This window comes from Balaenoptera musculus, chromosome 9, assembly GCF_009873245.2.
Source record: "Balaenoptera musculus isolate JJ_BM4_2016_0621 chromosome 9, mBalMus1.pri.v3, whole genome shotgun sequence".
Lineage (NCBI taxonomy): Eukaryota > Metazoa > Chordata > Mammalia > Artiodactyla > Balaenopteridae > Balaenoptera > Balaenoptera musculus.
Window position 1 is genome coordinate 93,406,745 of NC_045793.1, and position 14,904 is coordinate 93,421,648.

At 42.1% G+C, this 14,904-nt stretch overlaps 1 protein-coding gene across 3 annotated transcripts in view; it reads right to left on the reverse strand.

The window, feature by feature from the left end:
- Positions 1 to 426: 426 nt before the first annotated feature.
- VPS41 (VPS41 subunit of HOPS complex) overlaps positions 427 to 14,904 on the reverse strand; it is a 184,120-nt gene continuing 169,642 nt past the window's right edge. The window contains exons 23-30 of one of the 3 annotated variants that reach the window (XR_005021242.1): positions 12,574 to 12,628; positions 11,733 to 11,873; positions 10,338 to 10,474; positions 3,457 to 3,556; positions 3,306 to 3,350; positions 1,739 to 1,818; positions 989 to 1,175; positions 427 to 835 (exon numbers count right to left, since the gene is read on the reverse strand). Coding sequence is in view for 2 of the 3 variants with exons in the window: in XM_036863671.1 (XP_036719566.1) it covers positions 1,095 to 1,175; positions 1,739 to 1,818; positions 3,306 to 3,350; positions 3,457 to 3,556; positions 10,338 to 10,474; positions 11,733 to 11,873; positions 12,574 to 12,628 (639 nt within the window). In the remaining variant the exon portion in view is untranslated. Of the gene's footprint in view, positions 1,176 to 1,738; positions 1,819 to 3,305; positions 3,351 to 3,456; positions 3,557 to 10,337; positions 10,475 to 11,732; positions 11,874 to 12,573; positions 12,629 to 14,904 lie in introns of all 3 variants that reach the window. The other 2 variants (XM_036863672.1, XM_036863671.1) reach the window with 2 other exon arrangements.

The following is a 14,904-nucleotide window of genomic DNA, read 5'->3' on the forward strand; positions in this document are numbered from 1 at the left end:
CCCCAAAAAGATAGATGCAGAAAGCTGCATTTATTCCCTTTTATGGGACAAAGAGAGCGGGGACAGCAAGTAGGTGCTTTTCACTGGTTAGAGGATGGCAGTGTATCCCAAGGAGATGAAACCGATAACTATGAGTCTTGGGCACAAGTTTGAGTTCTCTCCCTCTATTCCATGCTACGTTCTACGAGGGCAAAGGAGGCTCCAGAGAATGTTCCAGGAAACGTCGCTGTGTCCATCCTCTGGCATCACGCAGTCCCCTTTCCCCGAGCATCCCTCTCAGATTCTACAGTGTTACCCTTTTCCTCCCTGCTAGGAAAACCTACCCACACTCCCTCACACTCTAGGTGCTGAAACTCTCTTGCATTCCTTAGAGGGTGCCAGAATGCTTGATTAAAGTTGTGCAACCCAGGAAAAGTGAGTCTTTCACAGTGGGAAGAGCTAATGTTTATTCAGTCAACAAACGCGGAATGCCTGCCAGGGCCAGACACTGCTGGTCATCGGGACAAAGAGAGAGAACGTGTCGTTAGTCAACATAAAACTGCGTAGCGTCACACTGCTCTTGTTATTCCCAGACATCATTGAGTGAGTCAGTGACAACAGGCACAACGTATCATTCAATGCCTATTAAGAAGATAACAGTTGATGACATATTTAAAAAAAAAGCCAAACCCAGAATTTGAGAGTTATTGCTGGCAGAGCATATATGGAAACAAGGTCCAAGGAGCTGCTGGATGGCCACGGTGATGATGCACTCGGCCAGCCGGGGACAACTCTCAGGACGGTTTTACTAGGACCTAAAAAGTCACTTCCCACTCCAGGACTTAGGTTTCCATTCCTAAATAATGAGTCAAACAAATAAATGATGAAATAGTGACTGGGAACCCCCATCAAGGCATGGACAGGGAAAACCCTAACTTTATCAACTGCAAAGAGAAACATCTAGTAAATGGGAGAAGAGGAAGAAGCTTTTCTTAAGCGTGACATAAACCTGTACAAGTGTCTTAACAGCACTGGGGTCAACAAAAGCTTCTGTTGCTGCAAAAATGGTCTTCAGAGAGCGGCGAGGAAGAAAGAGGCTGGCCAACAGAACTGGGCTATTTCTTCATCTCCAACATGGCACTTCCTGGTCCCCGGTGCTTAGCACTGCAGATGTTACAGAACTGCACAGGAGAGTTCTGAAAATGCAATTAAAAAGGCAGATTTTAAGAGATCATCCCTTTCTACTCTCATATTCAGAAATATTATGGGAGCACTCGTGGGGAGTGGGGATCAGGTGATAGAACATTTGCTCCTGTTCCTGGAGGTTACTGCTGGTTCACACAGGGTCCTGTCTAGACCAGCTGTTATTCTTGGACTCAAAAGACAGCCCACAGCAAGACAAGTCTAACATGACCCAAGGGGACCTGGGGGAAGCGACTTGACCCTGAAAAAATAGCAGTGTCATGATACAGAAATCAGGGTGAGAAAGTTATAGAAAATGGTTCTCACTGTAGCTCATTTCTAAAGCTCAACTGTCATCAATTTTATCTCCACAAACTTACTTATGTGAATAGGCTCTTATAATGTTTAGTATCGTATACTAAGCATTTTGACATTTGAGAAGTAGGTACAATTGCTTTTTCTGATGTGACATAAACTATATTATAGCTGAGACACGGACAGTGGTTATCATTTTAAGCACATCCCTCTGGCTGCACCAATTTCTCTCGAGTTGCTGGTGGCCAAGCAGCCAACTTACCATGCTGGTCATAGGCAGGCACTCCTTGTGGAACATATGGCGGCAGTGGAAGACCACCGCGCTGAAGGGCTTAGCTGTGTCTGGGGGAGAGGGCAGGAAAGAGAGAAGAGCTCAGTGCAATAGTAGAAGTTTCACTTTCCAGCAATAAGCTGCCCTGGGGGGATGCTAATTGATGAACGCAGGGCAGGTATGACAGTCCTGTTGCTGTGGGGGTCCCAGGTTACCTGCTTGGCCTCCAAGTCAGTTACTACAGCTTCATACTGGGGACGATTTCAGGGCAAGGCAACAGCATTTGTTGTGAAAATCAGCATCGGTAATGTGTATGTGCAAAGCTCTCCCTCCTCCAGCCCCGTACACACAATCATGACACTACTGAAGTGGCTTCCGTGGCTTTGTAAGAATGCTTTCTGCCGGTTCACCTACTGCCTTTGCCAAGGCCATTCACTAACTTCAGGGCACAGCTGGGCTGGCATCCTAGGCTGTGACCTTGCCCTGTGCTGTGCTTCTGCTGGGGCACCACACCTCGTCCGCGCCTGCTCTGTGCAGCCAGCTTGGTTCTGGTAAGACTGAATCCTTAACAGATTAAATTAGGAGTTTAATCTAACTCTGCAGTGCAGGTGCATGTGTTCTCTTTCTGTTAAAACATTGCCTAAAACACTATGAAAGCTCAGTGCTTTTCCTACGCCCATTGCAGTTTTAACACAAGCACTTAAAATCCAAACCTCTAAAAAAGACCCTACGGGGAACTTCTTGCGCTCCTGCCCTGCTAAATAACCCCTTAAAGCTAAGTAAATGGTACACAAACTAGGTCTTTTAGTACTTCTCCATGCTGAATTTATACACAAGAAGCATTTTTTAGCATCTCAACAACTATGCTTTAATTTCTACTTTCAAATTATGGAAATTCCTCTTCTCATGTCCTATGATCCTTACGTAAAATGCTTTAATTACATGAAGAGATACATAGCTACAAGAACTATAAACAAATGTACGTGTTTTTTAAGGAGTCACAGTTCCCATTAGAAGGTATTTGTTTCCATTGAAATGTGAGATAACTTGGGTGCCTAGATCCATATAGCAGTGAAAAGCTTAAAAGAAAGGGAGAGCTACACTATAAATTTTTTCCCGGGTGCACACACGGTTCTTCTAGCTAGGAATCTAACAAGTTGATGGTAAGTTTTCATTTTCTTTCCTTCTGTACTAGGGCAGTGGTTCTCAAAGACTGGCCCCTGAACCAGTCGCATCCACAGCGCCTGGGAACTTGCTAGAAATGCAGATTCTCAGGTCCCACCCTGCACTACCGAATCAGCGCCTCTGGGGATGGGACCAGCAGTCTGAGTTTTAACAAGCCTGCCAGCCGATGCCGACTCACTCGAGAGCTTGGGAGCCTCGGCTCCAAGGAACGGCAGCACCGGCATGCAACCGAGTAGCCACACGGGCTGAAATTCTTCTCTAAACTGGATTATCCCAAAAGGTATATAATTTTATAAGCTAACTTCAGAATTTTAACTCCACTCATCATTAACACGTGTTTGGGGATTTTTTTTTCCCCTCCCAACCATCTTACCTGATGGAAGAATAGGGGAAAGACAGGACTCACAGATGTTCTCCTCTGCAAGGAAACACATACACTTGGGATTATACAATGTTCCCCTTTGCTCTGTCCTTTCTGGTAGCAAGGCAGGCAGTTCCAATAGGATTCTTTCAGTTTTACCCACCATCAACCAGAATGCCTTTCATTTGAGTTCGGTGCATCTTCTTTAGTAAGGACAAAGAGTCAGCTACGAGAATCTTCTTGCAGCCTTCACGAAGCAGAATCTAATGCACACGTTGTAAAAGAAAAGCCATCTTAAGCCAAAGACTCAGATATGGGGGAGAAGCCACTTACTGCTCCCAGGCAGGGCACAGCAGGGAGAGGTGACCCCTTTCCCTTCCAAACCAATTCCTCTGGCACTAATGTGAGCTTCCACCCTTTTCTGTTGTTTTTGGGAGGGGGGGGGGTGGCGGTATTTTTTGGGAGTTGTGAGGTGTGCTTAAGCCTGATGCCATTTTTCACCAGAACTTGTTGCTGCTTTTCAAAGAGTGAGATGCTCAAGGCCTGAAGGGCTGGGAGACTCTGGTGCAGTGGTTCTGTGCGGCTCCGTGGAAATGCCATGGAAATTTACACAATGAAGACATCGCCACCTCCCTGCCGCCCAGCTCTGGGTCACAGCAAAGGCAGAGCTGCATCCTGACTTTCTTCACACCAAAGTCACTCTCAACTCTCAAACCTACGTGGACGTTCTGCTTTCACGTGGTTTCTGCTTTCAATTCATGCCACCAGGGAAGGGAACTGGAAGTGGTCAGCTGTGGTCCTCCATCCCCAATCGGCTATGATAACACGTCCTCCTCTCGAATCCTCGAGGAGCACCGGTATTGGGTGAATGCACCCAGAGGGCTTCTCGCCTAATTACATGGAGGCAAAGAGCCAAGAAAACAGATGTCCAGAGTTCTAGACCCACCATTTCTACAGCTGATGAGCAGGAAATTACATGATTTTACTGTTTCTACATTAACTGAGACACAGCCTATTAAGTTTTATTCTTTAAAATGCTGCTAGAAATTGAAATTTTCAGATTCATTTAAAAAAGACATTAAAACTGTAACAGACGTCACGAAAGCATACAGGAAGAAGAGAAAAATAACAAATGTTTGTTGGTAAACTTTAAGAAAATTTATAAGCAAACGTATCTAGCTGCCCAGCCTCTGATACTAAAATAAAAACTTAACAAAAAATAGTGTCACAATCACAGCAAAATGCTTCAAAAAGAGCTGGCTATGACCCTGAGTGGGTCTTTAAGGCCCATGGCGTGAATGGTGGGCCTGGCAGTCTAGACAGAAACCACGGTGTCTGCAAACTTAAAAAAGAAAACAGGGAAGAAAAAACAACAACAACTAAGAAGGAACCATTTCTTCACCAGGATTACATTTTTCTAAATCTGCACAATCTGTCCGCCCACAGAAAGTATTTTCTAGGAAAAACTTTAGTATTCAGAGGCACATAGCCAGAAGGGAAAATACACAAGTAGAGCTTTGGATGTTACTAACTTCTTCCTATATCCTTCTCAACCACTCTAGTTTCCTTAACATTACATTGTTTCCCTCCATAGTCCTCAGTTTTTCTAAATTCTATGTTTAATTAATATTACCTTTATCTTTCTTTTTCATCGTTTTCATGACAATCAGTTGTAGCTTCTGTAATTACAAGCATACCTTGTTCTATTATAAGATTAAATAAGAACGTATTTATAAGATAGCTGTTGAAAACTAACACAAGACTCTCCCTATTTTTCCTTATTTCTCTGCAGTTCGTCATCATTGATAATAATTCCAAGCAAAAGCAAAGCACCAGACTCACATTTTATAAAGCAATAAAAGGACTGTACATCAGCAAAGTTATTATGGTTCATTAAAAACAGCTGCCATGGGAAAAATGCCATACAAGACGGCCAAGTTTGTGAGATTTCTATTTTAAAAGATTCTTTGAAATGTTGAACTTTTTGCTGACATTGCCTTATTCATACTGTAGTGCTTATCATTGGCATTGCACATGAGATAGTTACCTGGTTTTACAAGCCCCCAATAAGATACCAGAGCTAGACCTAAAAACCATTTTACCTAATTTCTGATCCATCATTTAGGCCACAGTGCAATGGGATTTAAATTCTACTTGAAAAAGCTTTGCTTTTTGTTGGGATTATTGTCAAAGGTGATGAATTGCAGAGAAATAAGAAGGAAAACACAGAAAGACTCTTAAGGCCTCATGCTGGAGTTCAGAAACAGAATTATAAATGCAATCACATTTAAATTTACAATAGCACAAAGTAGGCATGTACTGAATTGACTAACGAAGCTATAGTTGGTTGTCATAGGCTACCTATGTCACCTGAAAGCTGTGATGAAGCCAAACTGAAATAATTTTAAAGGAAAAAAATAAATTTTATCTTAAAAGTTTATTTCAGGGATATATAAATTTAAAAACTCTTTCTTAGAAGAAATTAAGTGCTTATGCACTGGGGGTCAAAAAGAAACCCATGTGGGCCCCCCCAAAAAGGCAGATAGGAAAGAAGTTGCTATTTCCTCTTAATTCATTTGTCTCTGGATTTCAAAGTAGAGACCTATGGGGAAATGATAAAGGCACATGGAGTTTGTAGCAAATGTAAATATGGGAAAAGAATTTTGATAGACGCAGAGATGTCTGGAGTCAGTTTACCTGTGTGTGTGTTCATGTACATGTGTGAAGTTTAACAAAACTAAGTGTTAAAGCTTTTTGCTTCTCCTAGAGATATTCAGATCATGAGCTGCTCGAGCTGCATTCTACTCATCTCCTGGTCCCTGAGACAATACATGGAAGCCCTGTAAGTACCTACCCAGCACAGGATCTAACAGAGTAGGCACGCAAATATTTAAATAAATGTGTTCATAAACGATCAAACATATAACTTAAAAAACTTATGCTGAAAAATCTAAGCTACTTTATTACAGATTCCAAAATAAGTATTACGGATGATTTCCATAGAAATATCGTTAAGACTATGCAGCTGCATTCGCTATATAAAGGCTTGCTTATGAAAGGACCGTACTGAGAACTTGAGAGAGAGAGAGAGAAATACTTTAGAGACCATCTAATCTAGAAGCTCCTAAGTGTCAGTGCATAGCCCAGTGCCAGGCTGAGTGTATAAGAAACACCAAGGTGGTCTAAGGACCTAGTCCCTAATCCTCTCCAGCAGATCTGGGGTGGTACCTGAAACTTAGTAATTTAAGAAAAGCATTCAGATAATTCTGGTGTGCAGCCAGGCTTAACAAATACTGATTTAATCTAATGGGAAAATGGACACCCAGAGAGCTTACGTGCCCTCCCAAAGGTCAACAGGCTTGTTAATGGCAAAGCCGGAACTAGAGTCCACATTTGCAAATACCATGTCCACGGCTCTTTAAAGACAACAGGTTGCCTGTTCATCTTCCAAGACAATCCTATATATTCCTGTGTTGTAACCTGCCAGTACAGTGAGTTCATCTCCAGAGACCAATGGGACAACTAGTGAGAAAAACACATTTAGTCAGAGTTCAAACCCAGTTCCTCACCTTCCCAGGCTGGCGAGTCAAAACTTTTTGAGACTCAGTCTTCTTACATGTAAAATGGAGGTGACAGTTCCTTAAGGACCATTACTGAAAATGACTGTCAAATAAGACTGTCAAAAGGGAAATGTTTAAGAACAAAGATGCTGGAACTCTTAAGAGGAAAAAAAAAAAGCAATGGAAGTGGATATAAATGCTAAATAAATACAATAAATAAATGCTAAATTTATAAATCAAATGTCTTACAAATATGAAACAGCATAAAAATAATTTCGAAATTGTGGTCAGTTTAATGTAAAAATAGAAATATCATTTATATCATATTGTTTCATAAATAATTTATATCAAAACAAGTGCTCTTTGTCCTTGAAATCAGACCTAGAAACATTTTAGGTTTATGAAGTATGATAAGGGGTACTTTTATCCTTCTTACTTCACTGAAGCTTTTAAATTTTGTTGAAGCATTGTACTAACAATGTAACAAGGTATAAAAATACGAAAATAAGTTAAACAGTTGAAACACTGATAATGTGGTTGGTTATTTCCTTAACTTTAATGATGTCATAGACATCTAACATGCCTCATGCTAAACTTCAACTGAGAAAAGTTGTTGCATTTTAGAAAACATGAAATTAGAACCAGAAGAAAATTTTTCCCCCAACTTTCTCTGTACACCTCTCTTTCCAGTTAGCAATTCACTAAGGAGTCATCTCCCAAAGCATTTTCAGTGGCCAAATAAGTTTTAAAATGCTGTCTACTTGATTATAAATCTGACCCTTGGATTCCGAATGCAAATTAGTAAAAAAAGGTGCTGAGAAGCCCTGTGATAAGCTTTCCCTAACATTTGACTATGGATTCCTTCGTTTACTGAATGGTTCTTGATTTCCCCCTCACTGCCCTGCCCTCATGCACAGCAGGGGGCCAGATCCTTGCAAATTCATGGACCTGCAAAATCTTGGGAATTTTTTATCCCATTAAACCATGTGAAACTCAACTATAGTTTTATGAAACAAATGAAGACACTAGACAATAAAAAATAAAAAAAATGAATGTGAAACCTTTCTGGAAGCTTCAAAATGCTCTATAAATAGATTTATTTTTACAGTGATTTCTAGAGAAAGAAAATAAATTTCTATTAATAAAAAAGGTCACCTTTTTCATAGAAAATAATTCGAAATTCTTTCTTCACGTATAAGTAGAAAGTACCTCCTGGGATTCTTTGAACAGCCTGCCCCAGTCGAGCATTTTCTCTCTGCATCCTCCAGCAAGATGTCTGAGGGCCAGAGGAGACTCCCCACCCGTCCCCCGTCGGGGATTTACAGGCTGCCACCACTCCTCGGACTCACTGGCAAAGTAACTCCCAGCCTCCTTAACACACCACCAACTGCACACTTACACAGCTTAAGGAAAAGCTCTCATTACATTTAAAAGTTAAGAGGATAAAATATTGATTTAGCAGCTGTTTAGTGGCTAATTTTTTAGGCAGAATTCACTTTGCACCTAATAATAATTTTATTTTTATTCCCGGCTGACTCAGAACTATGCAAATACATTGATAAAACATTTATGAGCAGTGAGACCCAGTGGTGCCCCTGAGCTTAGTTCTCCAGAAAGAACCTAGGAAGAGGGATCTATTAGGTGTTTTTGTAGGCACATTTTTCAACCTAGAGGCTAGGCTTCACACAGTAGCAGGACAGGAGGGGGAATTATGTTGTCACCTTCCTTGGGGTAGACTTGTTCAGAGACACTTAAATGACTTCCCAACAAACTGGAATTTGCAACTTGGAGCATATCCAGGCAGACCCAGGGGTGGCGAGTACTGAGGATACACATCATTATCAAGCTCACTCATGCCCCGAGCTTTACGAGGTCTGACACTGGAACTGCTTTCCCCAAAGCCAGTGCACGCTTCAGAATGAAGTGAATCATTTCCTGCCTGGATGGCTCTTGTGTATCCCTCGGGTGCTGCACAAAGCACAAGCCCTTCATGTCACCTCTCCTATCTATTAACCCATTCCTACATTTCTCCTTCCTTCCTGGCCTTTCTCATCCTTCCTGCAATAACCTTTCCCTGGCTTACCTCACCTGCAAGCCTCCGAATTCCACCATAAATAAATACCTGTTCATCTGGAAGATTTTTGTAGAACAGATTGTCAACTTACTTGCCAAAACCGAATACCCATTTCTTTCCCACGACCCCCAATTTCCCAAAAGCTTCCTAAGCCAAGGCTCCTTATTTTGTCACTTTCCGCCCTCGGGTAGACCTCTTCTTTAAAGCCGTGTTACCCAGTAAGACCACAGTCACCTGTGGGCTGCTGGGTTAACCTCCCAGTTCAAGGAGGAAGCTGGACCCTGGACGACGCCTGCCCTCATGGTTTCTTGACTAATTCCCCTGGCCCTCTCCCTTCACCGCACTTTTGGAACATCGTCACAGCGACTCCTTTGGAGATTTTCACGTAACTGTGTCCTCCTCCCTGGCCACAAGATCCTGGCCCTCCAGCTCTGTCATTCCTGTACAGCTCTGACTTTTCTTTTTGATGCCATTGATCTTCCTCCTTTTCACCCAAGTCTCCTCCTTGAGGCCACCACCCCGAGTTCAGCAGGCGGCCCCCTGGCTCTGTACCCTTCACAGTGATGACAAGCCCGCAAATCATCATCATATGCTCCTCCTTCCCTACCCTGGAGACCACTTCTCTCCCCACAACCTTGTCTTTCGGCTCTACCTGCAAAATCTCAATGTTTCCAGGAAAGCCATTTCATCCACATTCTACCAAAAACTCATTTCCAAACGAGCTAGAGAAAGAACAGTCTGAATTTTTCAAGAAATGGGCTTTAAATAGTGTCAGGTTCTCTGGAAGCTACCAGCATTCCGAAATACAGTCACTGTTAGTGGCTTTTTAAGGAAGGTTGGGATGCTTTGTGATTAGCATATTAATTATTTATAGGAAGATAATGAGTTCCATGGCTCTGATCACAAATCCTGAATTATTGCAGATAATAAGCTTGTAATACTCTTGAAAACAGACAAAAGGTAAAATAAAATTCTGTCATTTTAACATCTTTCAGGCAACAGGTTACTGAGTGGCTTCAAGGAAATGATCAAACTATTTGAAAAAAAAATTTTTTTTTTTTTCATTTCTCCAAATGGACACAATGCTCATTCTACTTAAAAGTGGTTTGGGTGGTCTGACCTAATAGCCACTGTAACTACCGCTGCACCTTCCCCAAGGCCATGCTATATTTATCCCATAAATGTAAGAATGTAACAAGAGTAAATCTGGGGAGAGTTAAGAAATACCGATGGCTTCCTCCAAGGGCGGTATTTCTCATTTCTCTGTTTGAATGGTATTCCAAATATCTGGGCCTAAGTAAAATGTGACTATCAAATTGAATTGATGTCCAAAATAAACCCTAGAAATGTTTATCCAGTAGTCAGTCAACTCACTCAGCATGCTCATTTGTCCAAGAAAAGATAACTTACTTGCAGATTGTAGTCTTGCAGAATTTTAACCAAGGAGTCTCTCAAATTAGGAATCTCCATTCCTTCCTTAATACGGTGAATCAGTAGAATTGGGTCAACATGCGTGCCGATATTGTTTAACAAGCCGGTGATAAAGGCTACAAGACACAGCGGAAAACAACATATAAGCGGTGTAGCTAATGCAATTTTAGGTCGAAAGTAACTCAAAGAAAAAGTTATTTCCTTTAAGTAAGTGTTAAAAAGCATTTGAATTGTTAAATCCTCCCAAGAACTAATCTTCCTTTACTTTCCTCAAAGGAGAAGCTAAATGAGAAGGGATTAAAAAAAAAAAAAATGAGATGGAGAACAAATGATTACTTCAGAACACAGTTTGTAATGTCAAAGGGGGGCAACTAGTATTTGAGAATTTACTATGGCTCAGCTATCATATACTTTTCTCCTATTCTGCCAAGGTAGGAATGCTATTTGTTCCCATTTTCCAGAAAAGGTAAATGGGGTGATTAACGAATTCATCCAGGGTCACACAGCTAGCAATTTTTGAACCCAAATTCAAACCCAGGGCAGGCCCAGGTTCACAGTGTGCTTCATTACCCCCACTTTGCCTCCTTTAAGATCCTTAGACCACCACTCTGTCATGCTAAACTAGATTCTTCAAGCGATATGTGCATGTGACTACCTGAATCTGAAATGGACTTGAATAACACCTCCTCTTGAATCTCTTATTAAAAAACAATCATAACAGCAGTTTCTAGAACTTGAAAATCTTGAAACAGATAAGCCTTCCGACCAAAAAAATAAAAAAGGGAAGGGGAAAGATTTTAAACCACGACTGCTAGTTTCTGAATCATATCTATATCTTTAAAAGAGGACTTGCGTTACTATTAGGTGACTGCTTTTGTTTCCTTCCAAAATGGGAGACCCAAGGCAGATGGTCAAGGAGAGGCAGCAGATATACACGCCTGGTGCTGCACTGATAGGGCAGGAAAGAGAGGCTCAGCACTACAGTAGCAAACCTCCATATATGGTCCATGTCCGGTAACGGTTATGGGTTTCCAGAAAGAGAGTCGATAAGGGCTAGACTATACACTTTCAAAATAAATGCCCCCTGTGTACAAACAAAACCAAAATCTTTTATTCCATTTGGGTGCAGTAGGTAGAAATATGCTTCAACCAAGTGTTATCAAGTTCAGCTACTACGAAGTGATGAGGCTCCAGGCTTCCCTGCACAGGAAGAGTACTGGAAATCATTACTAGGTACCTGGCCTGTTTTTACTATAGATACTTCTATACTACAGATATTTTTAACTCAGTGCATCTTGAGATGATTCCTACTCTAGACACAACTGGCTAAACGGAGAGAAAGAGGTTATGCTTGCAGATCGCTTTTCTGCTTACGTGGTTTGTCGATGGAATATAAAATCAGATCTTCCCAGAGTTCACCGTCATCCTGCTCCTTGGCAAATTCAATCGCTTTATCAACGTCATGTAATTCCTCCATGATCATCTTCAGGGCACTTCGGCTATTACCCATTCGGCCTCGCAAAATGTGAGAAATACATTTAGGATAATTTAATAAAACATTTTAAGAGAAATCACATATCTCTTAATTTGTTTACATAGTTTGGTGGCTATGACAAAAAACATATTTCCTTATATGACATCTGTAACTCAGTAAAATCAGTATTTCCTACTCACTGGGTGTTTACTTTGTCCTGAGTACTCATTTAAGCACTTCACATGAATTATTTCATGTAATCATCACTATAATCCTATGAGGTATGTTCTGCTAATATTTCTATTTTATAAAAGAGGACATAGAAATGTTAGTGCCTTGCCAAGGTCATACAGCTACTAAATGGCAGATCTGGAATCTGAATCAAGGTCTGTCAGATTCTGACTTCCTCCTTATGATAATTGGAGGAAAAAAAAAAAAAGAACGAACTTCTCAACCCATCTACGGTTTATTTTGATTTATACTGTAAGGTGTGAACTGATACAGTTTTGGTCATTTATTACACAATTCCAGTTGTTATCTCGGTAGCATTTATTAAACGATGCTACCTTCTCTATTGAACTGTGCAGTCTTCTGTACTAAATATTCAGTTTCTTACACAAATCAGGCTCTAACCTCTGTGTTACTTTGGTCTAAAACCTATGTCCATTCTTACACACTTTACATCACGTTGTCACCCCATTCCTTAGTTTATGGGGGCCAAAATGAATAAAAGCTACTTACTCAGAAGATAAACTGTCTCTTCTACAAAGTTTCTCTGTTGACAGATCTCAAGAGCCTTCAAATAAAGCAGGGTAAAAAAGTTATTATGGGTTACCAGCCAAGAACAAATATCTAGAGAGTCGCTTAAACATACAAGTTTGAAAGAATTTTTTTTATTGCCTCCCTTTAAAAACAAAGCAGAAACAAAACACAAACCTCCTAAGTTTTGCTTGTGGCTGTCCTGATTTACCTCTCAGAGAGGCGCTGGACCCTACACAATTTAACTGATAACATGTTTGAAGCAGAACATTCCAGAGCAAAGGCAGAAAGCAAGATGCTAAAAGAAAGGCTCTTTCCCACCAAGCCTTCTCTCTTTATGCTACTTGAGGTTTCTTCACGGCACTGCCCCCCACCTAGTTCACAGGCACTGGTCTAAGCCCTGTTTCCCTCCCCTGACTTGTGCCCTCCAGGAAAGCACTACTGTTCACAGCTGCAAGTTCCAAGTATGGAGCACACCATAGCTCAGCACACATCTGCTGCGTAAAGAATTAAACACTGGGAATATTTCTATTGCCGGCTCACAAGATCTAAAAGAGAACTCTGCTCAAGGATCTGTCAAAAGTGAGAGGAAAATTGGAAAGATGTGTGCACCCCAGTGTTCACAGCAGCACTACTTACAATAGCCAAGACATGAAAGCAACCTAAATGTCCACTGACAGATGAAATAGATAAAGAAGAGGTGGTACATATATACAGTGGAGTATTAGCCATAAAAGAATAAAATAATGCCATTTGCAGAAACAAGGATGAACCGAGAGGGGGAGGGATATTTAGGGAGTTTGGGATTGACATGTACACACTCCTATATTTAAAATGGATAACCAACAAGGGCGTACTGTATAGCACAGGGAACTCTCCTCAGTATTCTGTAACAGCCTAATTGGCAAAAGAGCTTGAAAAAGAATAGATACATGTTTATGTATAACTGAATCCCTTTGCTGTACACATGAAACTAACCCAACACTGTTATCAACTGTACTACAATATAAAATAAAAAGTTAAAGAAAGAAACACATCTGACAAGAAGTGTCAAAAAGGAGATCAAGAAATGAGGGATGGGACTTCCCTAGTGGTGCAGTGGTTAAGAATCCACCTGCCAATGCAGGGGACACGGGTTTGAGCCCTGGCCCAGGAAGATCCCACATGCCGCGGAGCAACTAAGCCCATGCGCCACAACTGCTGAGCCCATGAGCCACAACTACTGAAGCCTGCGTGCCTAGAGCCTGTGCTCTGCAATGAGAAGCCCACACGCTGCAACTAGAGAAAGCCCATGTGCAGCAACGAAGACCCAACACGGCCATAACTAAATAAATATTTTTAAAAATTAAAAAAAAAGGGATTACACACACAACAGCATCTCCTTGAGTGTAAGAAAGAAGACACGCTGGGCATTTATAAAGAATTCAATCCTGAATGAACTGGCACACATTCACCCTGCACCCTGTGTTGGGTACTAGGGGGCCAGGAGGGATGCAGAGGCACAGACGACAGTAATAAAAACCCTGCTGCTGCTGCCATGTCAGAGGAGACGGAGCAGCATGAGTCCACCCACGGAAGCGCACGTCCAGGGAGGGTCACGCAGACGTAGCCCAGAATCCCACGGCCGGGGGGACGTGACTAGAGGGCCACGTGCACAGATACGGGACGTGCGCTCTGGTTGTGGCCTCTTGTGAAAAGCTTCACAGAAGGGGTGCCACCTGAACTGGGTGCAGCGTGATGAGAGGGTCCAGCAGGACACCGCAGCTCACACGCCTCCCATGTAACCTGCGTACTGCGTTACTCTGCTCCAGCTGGAAGCCAAGAATGTTTCTGGGCGCTTATGAGGCATCTGCCATCTGGCCCTGCCTTTCCCAGCAGCTCCATCACAGACCCTGCTCATCTGCTTGCTGTGGTTCCCCGGCCTGGAACACCACCTCCCACACCCACCCCTCCACACCCACCCCTCCACACCCACCCCTCCACCCCCGGCAGGTCCTTCAGCAAATACTCGCTGGACCCCACACGGGGTCAGATCCCAGGTACTCACTCTCCTTGCATCCTGCACGCTTCACCACACTTAATCACAGGTGCGATGAACTGCTCCCCCAATTTTTCATCTGACTTCCGTCGGCTGGAACCACGTGCATTCTAAACCCTGTGCTTTGCACACTACCTGGCTCACAGTAAGTGGGCAAGAAATATGTTTTAAATAGATGAGCAGGCAGAAAAGGTTTCAGAGGAAGATTACTGGGTTGCATAGTTAGAGTCATTTAAAAACAACCAACTAAGGATGTTCTTGGAAAATAACAGCAG